Source organism: Coffea arabica, chromosome 2c (genome assembly GCF_036785885.1).
Source record: "Coffea arabica cultivar ET-39 chromosome 2c, Coffea Arabica ET-39 HiFi, whole genome shotgun sequence".
NCBI lineage: Eukaryota > Viridiplantae > Streptophyta > Magnoliopsida > Gentianales > Rubiaceae > Coffea > Coffea arabica.
Window position 1 is genome coordinate 16017399 of NC_092312.1, and position 17449 is coordinate 16034847.

General features: G+C 37.7%; 2 protein-coding genes across 3 annotated transcripts; both read right to left on the reverse strand.

Annotated features, from left to right (window-relative positions):
• Positions 1–253: 253 nt before the first annotated feature.
• On the reverse strand, positions 254–2921 carry LOC113731232 (cysteine protease RD19A). The gene is made up of 4 exons (XM_027256377.1): positions 2383–2921; positions 1998–2117; positions 1059–1305; positions 254–775 (listed from the first exon to the last, which is right to left on the reverse strand). Exons 1-4 carry the CDS (start codon positions 2857–2859, stop codon positions 501–503), a joined length of 1119 nt encoding a protein of 372 aa, XP_027112178.1. The 5' UTR covers positions 2860–2921; the 3' UTR covers positions 254–500.
• A 2785-nt stretch (positions 2922–5706) lies between these two features.
• Positions 5707–8503, reverse strand: LOC113731235 (E3 ubiquitin-protein ligase RSL1). 2 transcript variants are annotated; one of them, XR_011839044.1, is made up of 3 exons: positions 7603–8502; positions 6149–6679; positions 5707–6037 (listed from the first exon to the last, which is right to left on the reverse strand). XR_011839044.1 is itself a non-coding variant. In XM_027256378.2 (2 exons), the coding sequence occupies exons 1-2, from the start codon at positions 8298–8300 to the stop codon at positions 5863–5865; spliced, it is 873 nt and encodes a 290-aa protein (XP_027112179.1). In that variant the 5' UTR covers positions 8301–8503; the 3' UTR covers positions 5707–5862. The 2 variants fall into 2 exon arrangements, 1 of the variants encoding a protein (XP_027112179.1); XM_027256378.2 differs by lacking the exon at positions 6149–6679 and having other exon boundaries at positions 7603–8503.
• Between the last annotated feature and the right edge of the window lie 8946 nt (positions 8504–17449).

Sequence of the window (17449 nt, forward strand, 5' to 3'; positions counted from 1 at the left end):
ATGCAACAATAAAGTAAATTGCTTGTTATTTATGTTTCTTGGTTTTGTCGAAGGGAATGCTAGAGCGATCTCAAAAATTCATTGTTCCTATAACCTCCGTATCCTTGCTCACGCATTTTTTTCACACACACACATTCAAACTGAGAGCGGGGAAGAATTTAAGAGCCTTCACTGGCCGTTAGGCTGATCCCTCAGTCATCTGAAAAATCAAGTGTTCATCCGAAAGATAGCTGCGCGTTAGAAGTAAAGCATATTTATGAGAGCAACAATTAATAATTCATTAGTTAAACGCATATTTTGCTGAGTTTTATGCTTCACGAGGATTACAGAACTTAATATAGAAGGAAAAAGTTCCGTTTTTCAAGCAATGTTGCCAGTGAACTTATGGCCCCTTAACTACTAGGCATAACAATCAACGGACAGGGAGCAGCTTCATGCAGTCCATACTCCTACTATATACAGAGATGATGTCAATCACGTCATCACCACAGCCACTCTTTTTAAGTGCTTGTATGAACTGCTGCAACGGTTGATACCATGGAGTCCACCCCACAAATGTTGTGCCCTCGGCAGATCTTGTAGTAACCATTTTCCCCCCAATGTTCTCCCCAGGAATTCTTAATGATCCAGTATGGCTTCTCTTTCATCCGGATTGGAGCATACCCTGATGAACCATAGCCTACCAATAATACACCGTGATCTAGTCTTTTAGAACATATGTATGGGCATGAAACACCCCCAATATATGTCTGCATGAAAACTGCATTAATAGCCACTGCATACAAGAGAAGTAGAATTGTCAAACTTATGTTGTCTATGAGATCATTTAGCAAATCAAAGCTCCAAAATTGAAATGAAAATCAACATTTTTTGCTGCAAAACGTTTGTGCTGAGAAAGAGAGATAAGGAGCGCATAGAGACGAGAAAAGTAAATTTTATACTGTGAGCTGAGCATCATTTAATGTCTTAGCTTAGAGAGGGAGGTATAGTGGCTGCAACAGGTGGAGAAACTACTGAATAACTAAACTATTAAGGGATCAAATTGAAGAGCCTAATACCTGCAAGAGGACCATTTTTGACGAGATTTGCTGCAATTTGTTCTTCATCAAGGGAAACAACACTGAAGTTGGCAACCTTAGCTGCAATCTTAGTTTTGTTAAAATTGCAGGTTCCACGATCTGAACCAGAGTAGGGATAGTCCTGTTCTCGCATTAGTCCACCAGCTTTTAGAGTGTATTCGAAGGCACTGTTCATCAGTCCACCATTGCACCCGGAATCACACGAGTCTGGTTCTTCAGGATCACACTACAGACAAGGAAACATGTATGACACCAAGCTAAGATATTAAGAAGGCAATATTGTATTCCTTGGATGTTATTTCTTCACAATATTGTAATTGAGCAACACACATCAAACAATCAAGCAGCTGTTTTTTATAATATTGCACGTTATTTATGTTGCATTCTCTATCTCCTTGTTTTGCTTAAAGAAAATAGTTCTTTTTGGTGGGGTGGGGTTGCAGATGTGTGAAAGAGATGGACTTTGTCGAGGACATATACGTTGAATCGTGCATGTGATTTGTTTATAGAGAAAGGATTCTGTCGTTTCTTTCCCATATTTACAAATTGTAAGCATTCCAAATTAATCCAAATAATAACTTTACTCCAAGATCTTTACCGAGGAAATAGAGATTTGAATGATTCTTTCAGCTAATATCTACAGCAACACCTCAAACCAATGGGACAATGTGTTCAATCAGATCAGAATACAGAATCTTATTTCGATTAAAATATCTTTCAGGAGAAACTATACGTACAGCTACTTAAGCAAAACCCCAAGAAGCAAGCATAAAGCCACTAACGTATGTATCAATCAAACAGAATAGAGTTATAGCTTTGCTTCTTGAAAACAGTTAAACTTACCAACCAACCTACAACATATTTTTTTGAAGTATAAAGAGCAGAGGCGGGATTTGATTCTAAAGAGAACAGACGAACCTCATGGTCACAATCCACAAGCTGTTGCTCACTGAGGCTCACAAGCTTCCCTGTTGCCAGGAAATTTGCACCTTCCAGAGCTCCTGTCGCACTAAACGACCAGCAGGACCCACATGAACCCTGGTTTTTTACAGTCATCAACAAATATCCATCAGAATCATCATTAGTTTAAAATACCCAACGGCGCAGCGACAGAGTACAAGAAAAACCAGTCAGATTTCAACGTACAACTATAGTAATAGTACAAATTTACCAGAAACAATACATTAGGAGCAAAAGTAAATATCAGAAAATCAACTATCAACGTCTTGAAACCCTAATCCAATAATTAATTAGCACATTGATGATTTTACAGTTCAAAGCCGCGAGAAAGTAGAAACTCTACCTGATTCTTCACCGGCGTGACTGCGCCGTGCTCTCTCCAATCGAAATCTGTAGGTAAATTATCGGTCGGAAGGATGGGAGCTTTGTTAGCATGAGCCGGAAACTTAAGCCTTGGGCGCAAGCCGAGAAAGTTTCGGCGGAACTCAGCTGGAGTCAAATCAGAGAACTTGGTGACACCGTGGACGGCGGAAGGATCGAGCTTCTGGTGGCGCAAAGCTCGGCGCATGTTAGCCTTGAAAACAGCAAACCTGTAATCGTGCTCCTCTTTGGAGGCGTACGATTTCCCGAACTTCTTCTTGAATAAGGAGAAGTGGTGGTCGGCGGTGAGCAGATGATCATTGTCGCCGACTACCTGACGGATCAAAGGATTATCGTTACTGACGACGTCATCACGTTCTTCAAAAATGGCGGACGACGCCGTCGCTACAGCTAAAAAGAAAACAGAGAGAAATAATGGGAGAGAGGAAAGAGGTGCCATTGTCGATGCCTCGAGCTTTCTGCGAGCGAATCCTCCGCCTTTTTATATATAGATGTCGGCCTATAGAGACAGGTAGATTATGAGTATCTACCAGTCGATTGTGGAGGTTGCTTGGGCGTGGAGGTTAACGTGTAACCAATGATCATGGGACGCGTGGCGAATTTGGATTTGTGTGAGGAGCGGTAGTTGCTTCCTCCTTTGGTTTTTTGTTTTTGGGTTGGTTGAGGGCCTTTTTACCTGTGGGGCCAGCGGGGTATTCCGGTTGCGGATAGGACAGAAGACGAAGGTGCACTCCTAAGTCCTAAGAAGGTTTGGCTAAAAGGATAGGTTAATTTCACTTTACACCCTTTGACTATTCTCAAATTTCATTTTAGCCCCAAATTTTTCAATGTCCACAATTCCCTAATTTAAACTTTAAAAATTTCACAATCCACTACAGTTGACTAACTACGTCTCGTAAGATGACCCTTTCAACTTTCACTCCTTTTCTTTTCTTTGTTTGGTCCTTAAAATTCCCTTTTTTTTCTTTGGAAAGGTGTTAAAACTCTCTTTTTTGGATAGGGTATTTGATAGTAGGAAAAGAATTGAGCTTTTACTAGCTCTGAATGAGAAGAAAAAAAAATTGCAACAAGAGCAAGGTTTGAAAATACTTTTACGAATTGTTGGAAGATCAAATCAACTCGAATTTGTTGGGTATTTAATGAAAATTGATGTGATCCTGTGAAGAAAATTGATGTCAACAAAGAACTTTCCGATTGATTCTAGACCAATTACTAGACATGCTTAGTAGTTGCTTCGACCCAACAAAAAACTTCTCGCCGGTGAGTTATGCAAAAACCAGTTATCTAAACCTCTCTTATTGAGCAATAACAAATGGGGTTTGAGTGACCTTCATTAAGATAAGTCATAGTTGATTAAGTATAGGTAAGTTCCACGTAGTCTATTAGGCCGTTCCTTATTATGACTGGCTAGTGCATGTGAAGACCAGTTATTCTTTCGATTTTAAAATTTTCATATAGTACGATAGTTGATGGACTCTATCCGTATAGCGGAAATTAATGGACAATTTTTTTTTAAAAAAAAAAAAAAAATTTCCGGTGCTCCTACCTAAATTGATGCTTTTGCTTCCATTTCAGCAAGCGGATGCATTTACGCCTGTTTATGTGTTGCCTGGCAAAAACTTTCATCATCCAACAACTTGCTGCCGGTATCATCTTCTACATTACCTGTTAATTACGTTCAATTCTGCCACATGACGTGGTGACAGCTATTTTAGTTACTAGGAGAGCCAGAAAGTGGCTTCATAGGCCGCAATTCACGAGCACTACTTCAGATCGTAGACATAACTTCTATCAGACTCAAAGAACAAATCGTCGAACGCGAGCCAGCAAAAAGGAGCTGCTGGTTGGGGTGGTCGAGCCTTTCCGGTGAGGTGGGACCGTGAAAGTTGAGAGAACCTCATGGTGGATTACTCTCATTTATAGTTCCCAGGTTGTTTGGAATATGGTATAAAGAATTTCTCTTGGCGACAAGAATCATAAGACTAAGAATAAAGCAGCGGCACACAGACTTAGTTGTTGTCTCGTCTCTAATGGTAAGATTAAGATGACTAACACAGACAGTCTGTCACACAGTTAAACGTGATTTTTATATTCTAATAATAACTAGTTGTCGCGCCAATCTTCTTCTTCTTCTTCTACTCCTCCTCCAAAAGAAAGGAAAAAAGGTAAAGGGCCTATGCATTTGTTGCTCATTACTAAGTCTGGAGCTCGTCGATCGATTTGTCCCGGGTTACCCGTTACTAAATCTAAGCACGTCCTGTTTAAGCCGTAGTTGATGGCTACGAGGAATCATGGCACTTGTCACTCTACCGCCTACTCTTATACTGGTAACCTCGTAAGCGACAGCCCATGCCTGCGTATCTATATGAGGAAGTAATGCTAATCACGCTTAAGGTTGGAGTATTACATATCAATCATCTAATCATTATGAGGAATGGTACCAAAAAACCTACTACATGGCTGGGTATACCAGCGGGGCATCGTATTTGTGAATTTGGGCTCGGAGTGTCACACCTGACCCAAACCCAAACACCGTGGGAGACTTGTGGGCTTGAATAGAATCTCATTTGGACTCTATAGAGATAGAATAGACTTGGCCGATACCACTTTATGCATTGAATTAATAAATCTTTCTTGCATGTTGCACCATTCTCCAACCATAATTTTGCCACTTGCAAATGGTGATTAAATCGGATTTCCCTTCCGTTTAAATTCCATGTCTGTGCATATTTTTAGCTTTCAAATTTATGATATTTAATAGTGCATTACCTCTGGATATCAATTAGGATTTGGATTTGGGTACAGTTCTTCTTCTTCAAACCCGATGGGCTTTGGATGCTATTACAAGTCTAAGAAAATATCTTGTTTCGAACTGAAATTAGTGATTTCAACGTAAACCTTTACCCATTCACGTACCTGCATTTAACACCTATAAATTTATAGGTCAAAATCCCTGAGCATGAGAGCATGCTAATCACACTAAACCTTTTCTTTTTTCTTTTTTTTTTGTCAATAAAAAGTAAACCAAGCCAAATATGCTCCTTGTAATTTGCTGTAAAGAAGCACAAGTATACATCGCACCCTTGCACACCTGTAATCATAACCTGTGAAGGGAAGGTTTTTTTGATGTCCTGATGACACAGTCTATGAAACTCTAGGCTATTGATAGACCTGTAGGACGAGAAAGCAGCAGAAAAGGAAGTAGCAACGAAGCAAAATTCTGATCTAACACTTCAATACCAGGAGAGAGTTAAGTGAAATAATCATACACAAAGGCCAATCTCACTAATGAAACTGCTGCCAAAGTCCCCATATTTGAATTGTCAAAGGCAAAACTTAGCCATGTCCATGTACATGTAGATGTTCGTTTGAGAAGGATAATTTAGCCTGACAACTTTCTCTATACCAGCTCTAAATTAGAGTAGGGGGATGTGTTAGAAGACTATACATTATGTTTGCGACTTTCTGTATTCCAAAACAGGAAAAGGACTCCGAAAACACCAATAAGAACTGTGAAAATTCGAAGGAACCATACGCAGCACATAGAAGTACTGTCGCAAGTACACCAATGCTGATAGACCTGTCTTCCACATTTGTAGCAAAAAGAGGCAAGGCATCTACATACAACATCAAAGAGCAGACGGAAAAAAATCAGATCCCATCATTCAAATCCTTGTTCTACCCTTTTCTTCATCTATTCAGCAATTAAAGGTAAAGCATGAGTCTACCTAAGCTGTAATGTTGGTCCCATGCTAGTGGAGTACCCTCTCCCCGGTCCCTCTTTGCTATTTCCCTCTCAAGATAAGATACTAATTGACTTATGTTAATTAGAATCAAATGGAACTGTGCAACTGCAGTGAAAATTAGGTTAACATGTAACCAAGGAACTTGAGGAAAGTTCGCATAGCTGAGCCCACAAACGACTTGTTAGGCCTCTTTACACATTCTCGGATCATCGTTAAACTTGGCAATCCAGTATACGAAGTAACTTCTCATATCAAGATGGCAGGATGAAGAAACTTACCAAGTACAGAAATATTTGAAGTATCCCTATCCCTAAACTTTAATATACAATCAAATTCCTTTTAGCCTATGTACAATTTCTTATGGTATCAATGATCAGAAACATAAATGGCCAGAAAGTTAAGAGGAAAAAGAGAATCAAAAAGAAGCATATGCAGGCCCTACGAGGTCTCTGACAATCGCACCAATGTCGATTGACCTTCCCTCCACACCTGTAGCAAAATGTAGTAGCACATCTACATGCAAAAAGTAGCATATATGCAATTAGATCTCATCTGCATCATTGGGTTACCTAGCTAACTTTAACATTCACCATTATCTGGCCTTTAGGTGATGGCATCAGCATCTAAACCAGTTTCTTAACGGTAATCTAAATTGCTTTTAATCAGATACTTCCAGTCATCTCACTGAAGAGGATAGATACAACAAAGATTCAAATGTGAGGATTGCCAATCTAGCTGGTTATACAAAGCTTGCAAAGCTCTATTTTTTGCATTTAATACGCTTTCCCTTTTTTTTTTCTGGTTGCATTTAATGTGATTTCCCCCTTGTCTTTAGCCACCAAGTAGACCATACAAACTGAGTAAATGTCAATAAGACAGAACGAGCACGACAGACATCTATGATAACTTGTTCACACCGCAGGAAACAAACTGAACTTTGTTTTGGTTTGGAATCAACTAAATTCTCCCCCTTCTTTCCTACTCCCCCAGCATCCCTTGTCTTAGCTGGAAGGTTCAGCAAAGCTGAAAGCTCAACCTATTGCCATGCTGTAGAACAAAATCCACTAATACCCTGTTGCAGTAATTTATTACCCTTCCATGACAAAATCCTGAAAGACTAGCCATCCATAGCCCTTTCATACGCTCAGCTCCCAATTAAATTCCATACACTTCCTCTCCTACCCTGCTGATACAAAATTTTTCTTTTTTGTTCTGTTTTCCCTCACCTAATATTCCAAAACACAGACAGCCTTCTATCGTCCACAAAATACCAGCCTCCACCACCATCTCTATTAGAAGTAACAATTACTAATCAAGACTAATTGCTACAGCCAATTAATCTTAAAAATTGCTCTCTTTTGTGCAATTGACCATATTATTATCCTTCATTTAAAAAAAAAAGAAAAAAAGAAATAGTGTTTAAAAAAAAATTGTACCTGCATTTAACAATCTGACAACCTTCAATGAGCTCAACAAAATGCTGACACTGAGGACACCTCATCCAATTCTTCTGCTCCACAAGAACCCCAAATGCACGGTCATTCCTATCCCTGAATTCCCCACTCTCCTCACACCTAAAACCAGCGTGCCACGGAAGCTTGCACTGGAAGCAAAAGAGCCGCTTGCAACAGGGACACGTGGCCTTCTTCACAGTCCCGCCGCACTCGTTCACGATCAACGCCGAGCAATTCCTGTTGGGACAAAAACTCCTCGGAAAACCCATCACCGCCGACTCGCAGAGCGAGTCGCACCATTTCACAAACAGTTGGGGGCCCACAAGGGTCCGGCAAGCTTGAGGATCCAGGAACTGGGAGCAATTCAAAGCCGGGCAGGCGATTTTGGAAACGTTGTCGTCCAGCTTCGCTTGGATGTACCTGATCATGCAGTCCTTGCAGAATGGGTGGGGCCCGCATTTGTCATTGTTTGGGCTTTTGAATAACTGGGTTGGTGAAATAATGGGTTCGATGCAAATTTCGCAGGTGGAAGGTTGGTTTTCTTGTGGTAGTTGAGGCGGTGGTTGTGGTAGTGGTGAGAGGGGCAGCTGCTGGGGTGGCAGTGGTGGTGGTGGTTCATCTTCGTTGGTGGGGTCTTGAGATTGCAGGGGCCTCGCCGGGGTTGCCAAATTGTTCCCCATTCGCCTCAATTAAGGTTTGTTTGAATAATACTAGCAGAAGGCATGTGATCAGGGCGAAGAGGCTGGTCGAAATTCTCAGTTGCAGAGTTCTACTGCGAATTTTGGGTTTTTGTATCTCACATTGGAGTTGAGACTAATTTATGCAAGCGGTGTTTGATAATTACTATTCTTTTTTTATTATTAATTCTTGCTGAGGTTATCTTTTTTAATTAATTCTTGCAGTGTTTAATAATTATTCTTTCGAGCGGTGTTTAATAGTAGTATATCTTTTGTGCTGAGGTTATTTAGTTTTTGAGAAAAGAGATTTAGTTGCTTAGTCTTTTTTTTTTTTCCCTGGCAACGATGGCATCCGCTTAGTTGCTTAGTCAGCGGTAGTAAATATGGGTTATAGCATCCAAAATTTTTTCTGCAAATTTTTTTTTTGACAGCTGTCCTTCATTAGGATGCAGAATTGAGAGTGACATTGGACGGGAATTTGACTTTTTTTTTTTTCCTAAACTTAGATAGTAGGAAATACAGCAAAAAATAGCAATTAGAGAAAAAAAAAAAAAAAAAGCAGAGAATTTTTGGACTGTCCATGGTACAATTATGGAAGAGTTTCTTTGGTGACTACTGCCGACCAGGCAAGCAAGATAGGAGAAAGCACATGAAAATTACAATTGAAGTCCCTTTTTTTTTTTCATTTTTAAATACAAAGATCAAATATCATCCAAGAGAAATCCTCACCGTACAACCAGGAACAGCAGCTGACCAAAGTGATTACCAAATGGAGTCAACTGCGGGCCGGTGTTACGAATTCTTTTTGTGATGTGGTGCATATGAGATAAAAAAATAATAATTAAAAAAATAAAAAAGTGATTGAAATTTGTGAAGCAAATTATTTTATTTGAAATCAAGGCGATCCAAACAAACCAAAACTTTTTTTTTTTTCAAGTGTGAAGTGATCTGTAGAGAGCACAAAAACAAAAACTGGCCGCGAATAAGATCAAAATGTCGTTTGTTGTTGTTAAAATCGCTATAACTCAGCAGTAGACTGGGTTTTGTCTCTTTTTACAAGATACATACATGTTTCTTTTCTTCTCTTTTGTCTGTCACGTTTTCAGTTTTATTTGCTTCTATTGTAAGAAAAAAAAATCAAAAATATCACAGTACATAGGCAAAAAAAAAGAGATAGTACTAGATAAAGTAGTTTTTGGTGGTGACATCGAAGAAGTTGCCGGTGCATTACAAAGAAGATTAATTCCCCCATAAGCCAACGTCTGCCCAAGGACACGAGGTTACAATGCAATACAATTTCCGTGAAATAGGTACGGGAGGGGGAAAAATATACTATTGAGTGTAGAACGGTAAAAGCACCTACCAAACCAATCATGCGCTTCGTATGGAATGGGAGACTGGAAATTGTTACGCAAATTAGAGGAGGACACGGCTCGAGAGTTTTCCCACGCATTTCTTTCCATATGAAGGGACTCAATTAAAGACTTTGAGAGCCAGTTCCCCGCCCAAGCCTGCTTCCCAGCCCCAGGTCATGTGGTCATTTGTTTCTTGTGGACAGGTGAATGTGACATTGAATTTCCTTTTACTGCAAACTGAAAACGCCTGTACTTCCTTTCGAATTTACCCTCCCAGTCATCAATAATTGCACCGAAATTGCTACGAAGATTCATCGCATGAATTTGATTTTGATGCATTTCCATCCCCCCCTTCCAATCCCTTTCTCCGCTGAATTTGATTTCGATGCATTTAATAAACAAGAAGAGGGAGGAAGATTTGAACACGTGTCCATGCCACTTAATCTCAAGTAAGCATCAATGTGAAGCTTAGCATAATGCAATTATGCTACCAAATCTTGCATCAATGGATTGGATTGCTACTGTTAAAAATTCACCGTGTACTTTAAACCTTTTTTTTTTTTAACCAACAATTGGCTAGCTTTAAAATTTGATTTTTTTTTTTTTTTTGCCTTACAAATTATAAATCAGACCATGTTACACGGATTTGGTTGGGCTCCAGAGTCCCATTTGCACCTCTCTTTTGATTGTCCACGAGATTCCAATGTGGATCCATTCACGAAAGAATAAAAGTAGGGCCCGTTTGGGTATACCATAGATCGCAGTTTCGCAACCCCGTTCGAGATAGTTAATGCTGCATACAGCGCAACAATGATTTGTCCAAGATTTTTTGGGCCAAATTCATCAAACGTATCGGTTCTGCTAAAGAGGACGTGTTGGCAAGAACCTGACCTATACATGCATTTCAAGTTTAATCAACTTCCAAAAAAAAAAAAAAAAAAAGGCTCTTCGAAGTTGAGAGTAACTTAGGCCATGTTTGATAATCTAATTTAGCACTTAAATTTAATGGATTTAAATCTTAATATGTTCCACGCATTTGATAATCAAAAATTGAATATTTGAAATAATTAAGTGGCATTGAATTTCCTAGACAAAAATTGCTCCAAAAAATAAACGATAAACTATTCACTTATAACTAAATGTGATATACATTCAAATGTATTAGATTTAATACTTAACAATTGAATAATTTAATAGATTCAGATTTCAGTTTTATCAAATGCAGCTCTTAGCATACGCGTTTGACACTGTAACTACTACATCAAATAAATTTCCAAAAAAAAAAAAACCTATTATATCAATTTTGACTTTTAGAATATCAGAACCACGTAGACACAAATTTTGATTTCAATTAGAGCATAGCGGCAAATGAACACCATAAACTTTAAGAGTAGACATTAGGGCAAGGGCAATTACTTGATCCATTTACTCCAAGTCAACACCTTAAGAGCGAACATTGGATTGTAGTTTATTTGCATATTTTTTATTTGTTTATATCATCAACATATTTTTCAACAATATTTTTATTTCATACTACAATATCCTTTTTTTTTTTCAAAAATTTATCCCAAATAATCTATTCAAAAACCAGTAACCGAATAAAGCAAATCTAAGGACTTTTCCAATTTCGCCTCTCTTCATGACGCATTTCTTTTCAACTATTCATCGCACCTAGAACGATCCAGGCAAAACCGTGAAGCTTCTCGTGGAAGATAGATAAAGGGTGAAATGCTCAAAACTTAAAAGGTGCTAACAAACAATCAATTTCTGGTATAAAATATCTCTCATCCCGCTTCTTCCTTAATTAGTTAGCTTAACCTGATGCGATGCAAAGTGCTTAATGCAAATTGTTCCCACTGGATAGGTACAATTCCTTTTAGAAAAACACAATTGATTAGCCCGACCGACATACCAAAAACATTTAAGATTGATTGATTCGTGTGACTGATAGGAATGATGATATTCCTTGCGACGTTCTTCCAGTCAGGAGCCAGTCTGCTCCTCGCGATATTAATATTGGTGACCGCGGGATCATGGAAAGGCCAGTTTGAGCCCAGAAAAATGACTTGTATCTGTCGCTAATTAATGCTTAAGAAATGGAGTACTACTACGATGAATTTCTACGTTATCCATCATTTAGAGCCGCTAATGAACGGTCCATGCTAAAGACTGTACGGATCAGATCATAAAATGGACTCCATTATTTGGGGTTTACAAGAAAGTATTGTATATAAATTTTCATTTGTGCCCCAAATTAGTTTACAAACATTCTGAATAAATAAATTCACATTTTGTTGAAATACACGAAATCATTCCAGCACATGCACTGCCTCCTTCCCAATGTGATGAGCCACGGCCAGACCACTTGGGGGGCTTCCTGGTGGTCCCGCCATTTTGGAAATCAACCATATATCATCAACTCCACGCTTACAATCTTTTGCACCTCAATCAAAGGTAAGTTACGCTTTGAAAGCTGATAAAACTAGTGGTTTACAGTTACAATTGGCGTCCTATTTAGCTGCTACAGCCAGTCCTTTTATTTTAGAAAACCTTTTGGATAGGTTCGATTTCGATCACCATCACAGGTCAAGACATTTTGGATCGTCTTGGCTCCAATCACCACCATAGGTCACTTACAAAGACTGTTACAGATTATCTATCAATATAATTCTCGTATTAACAATAGAATTCGAACGTGACTTTTTTACGAGAAAATGAGACAGTTGATGACATAAGTGCCTTGCATCTTTGGTTTTCCATATTACATCTTTGGTTTTAGTTGTTTTGCGTCAGATATGTTTCCATTTTGTGTTTATTTTCTTAAAATATTTGAGTCAAACACGCTAATCTTGTGTTTTCCCTTTTTTCCATTTTGAGTTTATTTTCTCAAAATATTTGAGTCAAATACGCTAATTTTATGTTTTGCCTTTCTTTTTTTTTTTTTTTTTGCCTTCTCACTTTCAACTATCATGCATAATATTTGAACCCTAATTTGGCCATTTTACATTATGCTTGCCCCTAAGCCTCGTAGCAAAAAAGACCTTAAAAAACCCTTCCCGGACCACTTGGTCGTTGCGATTGCATTTTGCCTCGCTTGCATGTTTATTAGCATTGCTCAACGTCCCCATTTGACAGAATTGCCCATCTTCTCTCAGCTCATCCGTAGTAACCACTATAATATTAGAAATGGCTCCAACTGGAATTAGACTGACTATCATTAATCATGATCAGCAGTGTTACAGAATCATGAATGCACCACGAAAACTTGTAAAGAATTTTTAAATTTCCTTTCCAATATGCTGACTTTTATAGTCAAACGGGGAAAATAGATCACAGAATATGGGTTACAAAAAGTGAGTCCTACGGGTGGTTGGTGCGGCTTATTCTGGACCATCGCCGGTGCCTTTTCGATTCAAGGTTTTTGCATTGACTTTAGGTGACCATAATTACTAATTATAGGTCCATAAGAAAAACTTCGAAGCGATGGGAGTGGAGGACTAAAACCTATTACTCTCGCTCCGTGCAAGTTGTATTTTGTTCGTTTTCTTCCTTCCTACTTTTGGCTAGAAGTCTCTTCCAGATTTCATGATGCGGAGGATAATCATTCTCTAAAAAAATTGCGTTTTTCATTGAAATGATGTTGAATTCCAAATCCCAAGCGATAGTTTTTTTTTTTTTTTGTTCTGCGTTGTCCTGATAAATCTTGATTTAATTAGTTTAGCTTGATTTAGTTGTTTTTCTCGATAAGTGGATTTTGATAATTGATATCAGTTGTGAATTCAAGGCGCTGGATATGACTTTTTTTTTAAAAAAAAATAATGATGGAAGGGTGCACTTTTCCACTGTATCGGCCAATAATGGCCCGTTCTGATCTTCTCTGTCCTTTTCTCCAACTAGTTGTGCGGACTATCTTTATGCCCGAATCAACCTATATTTTACTTTTTCTTTTTCTTTTGGTAGAATCTACGTACGTTCCCATCCCAATAACCAATTACTCCCTTCCTTTTTTTATAACTGACGTTTAAAAAATTTACTCTAGTGTACTTTTATCTGTCATCTTATTATCTCCATACAGTATTAATTATTTTTTCACAATTTTACCCTTTTATTTCTCTTTTCCAATACAGGGTTCTTAATTACTACTCCTAATAATTATTGCTTCTCTCTTTGCAACAACCCTAGTAATTATCTGCCCCATTTAGTACTCTAGTGAGAGAAAACATGGGTGAATTGGATAATTAATGAGGGTACAAAAGGAAAGTAGTGTACAGATTTAAGCAATAAAAAATATTTCTTAATTGGTGTACAAAACCTTAAACGTCAGTTATAAAAGAAGGGAGGGAGTATTTCATCGCTTGAGATTCGAATCCATTTTTTTTTTTTTTTTGGGTAATATGCTTTTCAATGCCAGCCAATCTTTTCCCTTGGCTAATTCACCTCAAAGTAATAGTAGTGTGGTATCAATACAGCAGTGTTATGCTAACTAACTACTTTATGTTTCCATGATTTATCTTTTGCTAATTTTACCTATGAATCATTGTATTTTCACCATTAACGTATTTTACAACCATCTTTTTATCTCACATATATTACATAAAATATGTGTTACAGCATTTTTTTCAAAACAATTATTTCAAAAAATTTACTATTCAAACACACTTATTCATTTATAGTTTTAACCTTCCATTTAATTGCAAATCTACAAGAGGTTAGAACTTATGACGACACATTATGCTAAAGTCAATTGCAAATCACAAGCATTTTATTTCTATAAATTTTTTCTTTAATTAGTAAAACTAAAGCCTATGTACAAAACCCTGGACTCCAAGGAGAATCTCATAGTCGGTGAGAAGTCCTCAACGGGCTATTTAACAAAAACAAAATAGATAAACACGTAGAAGAAAAAATAAACAGAGCAGAGATGGGCTACTGATATACTGAGTGAGTGTGTTTTGATAGGAGATTATTTGAAATAATTACTGTAGTACTTTTACGATATATTGTATGTGAGAAAAAAATGTCATTAAAAAAAATGTGTGTTGAAAAAATTGTCTTTGTGATGTAAACAAATAATTTTTTAGTAAATAATTACTAAAGCTAAACACACCTGTTGTTTACCTTTTTGAAGGGAAGTGGAATGGGCCGGATGGAGCTCTACCCTCAACCGTATCCGAAATGACAAGATTTTTTTTAACAAGAAGTTCATAAACAACACTTAAATTTACTCCACAAGGTACAATCAAAAGGTAATTGTTGACTCTTAGTTGCACCTATGGAACTTAAGTGGTACTCAAGCACACGCTCAACAAACGATGTGGGAGAGGGAATATGGGAGCCTTTACTAAACACTAAGGAACGCTCGCTCACTCTGATTTTAACCTCATCAATGTTTTTTTCTTTTTCCGAAGCGACAAGATTGGAAGAGGAATTTTTTGGCGAAGAAACAATCGTATAAGATGTCTACCATTTTGGACATAGGAACGGAAAACATGTAGGACCGGCGCCTTTACAAAACTTAAAGGGAAGTCTGAAACTAAAAATTGGAAAACCAAACGTTGAAATCATTTAGGTGAATTCACATTGTTTGATAATCAGTTAAAGATGAGCCTTGAATTGGAATACTTTCTTTTCATGTATGGTATATTATTCAATAATCATATAATATATATTTCACATTCCATTAATATTTTAAATGTTACTTTTCATACTAATAGACGATCAATTACTAATAACGTTTGTTTTTTCTGCGTGAGAGAATAGAGAGATTGTGCAAGTGCGCGCGCGCTTTTGTGTGGGTACAGAATGGAAAAAATATATTCTATACGAATTAATAAAGGAGCAATGTAAGGTAACTTGATCAGAGCCATTAGAGACATGCTGAGGGATTTTTGTTACATGCGGGTTTCACATGTGAGAAGGAAGAACAATGTTCCTGCTCATTTATTATCTCATTTGTCTCTGTCACTCGAGGGAAGTCACGTCTAGTTTGTAAACTTCCCAAAGGAGATTATGTACGCTGCAAATGCAGATTTACTTTAATGAAGTTCCGCTTTTATTTTCAAAAAAAATAAAGGAGCAATGTATGAACATATTTTTGAAAGAATTAAAACTGCGTGTCTGTGAGAGAACAGGTAGCGTGTGGTATGTTTGATAAAGGATGCGTGTACGTGACAAGGTGAGTAAGCATTACTGCATTAATCCAATAATACAACAACTTAACGATACTTGTTTTTAATTACAATTTTGTATATAAATTAAGCAATATTAATGTATTCAAATTAGATGAAATTATTATATTGAACAAACATAATATAAGAAGCAGTCAAGTCACAAATTATTAAACATTTAATATAGTTATCAAACTATTATTATGGAAGTAAGGTAGTAAACATTGACAATAAAATGATTGTCAAATCCAATCTGAGTCCATTTGGATTGAAATTTTTGTAAAAAAAATATACTATATAAAATGGTTGTGTCAGGGACATGGTTTTTTTAATGTTACTATTTCGCTTGAATTGCTATTTTTAGAAGATTTTGTGAAAAAAATTTACTATAGTGATTTGACACATGCGAGGTAAGAAGTTGATTGAAAAATGTATTTACGAAAAACTTTAAAAATTTTCAGTAAAGAACAACAATCCAAACATGGTTGAAAAAGATAACTCCAAAACGAAATTCGGACAAAATTCATGCGGATAATCTATCCTAGATTTTTCATGATCAGCTTATGAGTGTGAAATTATCTACGAGGTTTGATTTGGACAAGTAAACTTTGAAAGTCAATGCTTACAAAAGTTAGAGGACTCCACAGAGCTGAAACGTCACGAAGAGCCAGTAGTATAGAATTGCACATCGGGGTTCTGGGGGGTTTGGGGTTGGTTTATAAGTTTCTGTGAGACCTCAAAAGATATCGATTTTTGGGATTCTCACGGGATTTAGGGTTTGTAAAACAATTGTCGAAAGCCTTTGGGCTTGGATAAGAGAAACAGCTACCGGGGGGGGGGTCGTGTTTCCAGTTGGGCCTAGTAGCAGGCTTCCTCCGTTTGTGGTGGCTTTGTCCCACATCGGGGTTCTGGGGGGGTTTGGGGTTGGTTTATAAGTTTCCTGTGAGACCTCAAAAGATACCGCCTTTTGGGGTTTTCACGGGATTTAGGGTTTGTAAAACAATTGCCGAAAGCCTTTGAGCTTAGATAAGAGCCAGTAGTATAAAATTGATGGAAATGGGGCAGGGACGGTTGCAGGTGTCCCTGAGCGGTTAATGACCGTGATTTGGTTTCAAAATTTTGTGCGGCTGAGATTACAAGTTGTAACTCGATTTTCACGCTATGTGTGGATCCCACAAAAATTTGCTTTAAAGTTACGTGATATAGAAAAAAAATTACACGATGTACAAAAAAAATTACGCGTAATTAATAATGACCAAAATCACCTGGACGATTGCACCTGCAACCATCCGTGCCCCAGAGTCCAAAAATGACGCGCTTATGGTCCTCCGGCGCCGTTTACGCTTGCGGTACCGTGGTCAGAAACGGTGCGCTTTTTGTTGTTGTCGATGCATGAATTTCTTTCCTTCTTTTATTTATACTAATACGCTTCATTTGTTGCAACTTGCAACTTACAAGTCAACTCCCAGGGATAATTACTTTCGATTTCGAATTGATTTCTTGCTTATCTGTTTCCAGTTGACCCCCAATTCTTTGTCGATCCTAGAATAGAACGAATACTGTTGACCATTGAAAATTTGCAACTCACCCACGTCGTATAAACTCTTGAATATTCCTTTACTCCCCCGTC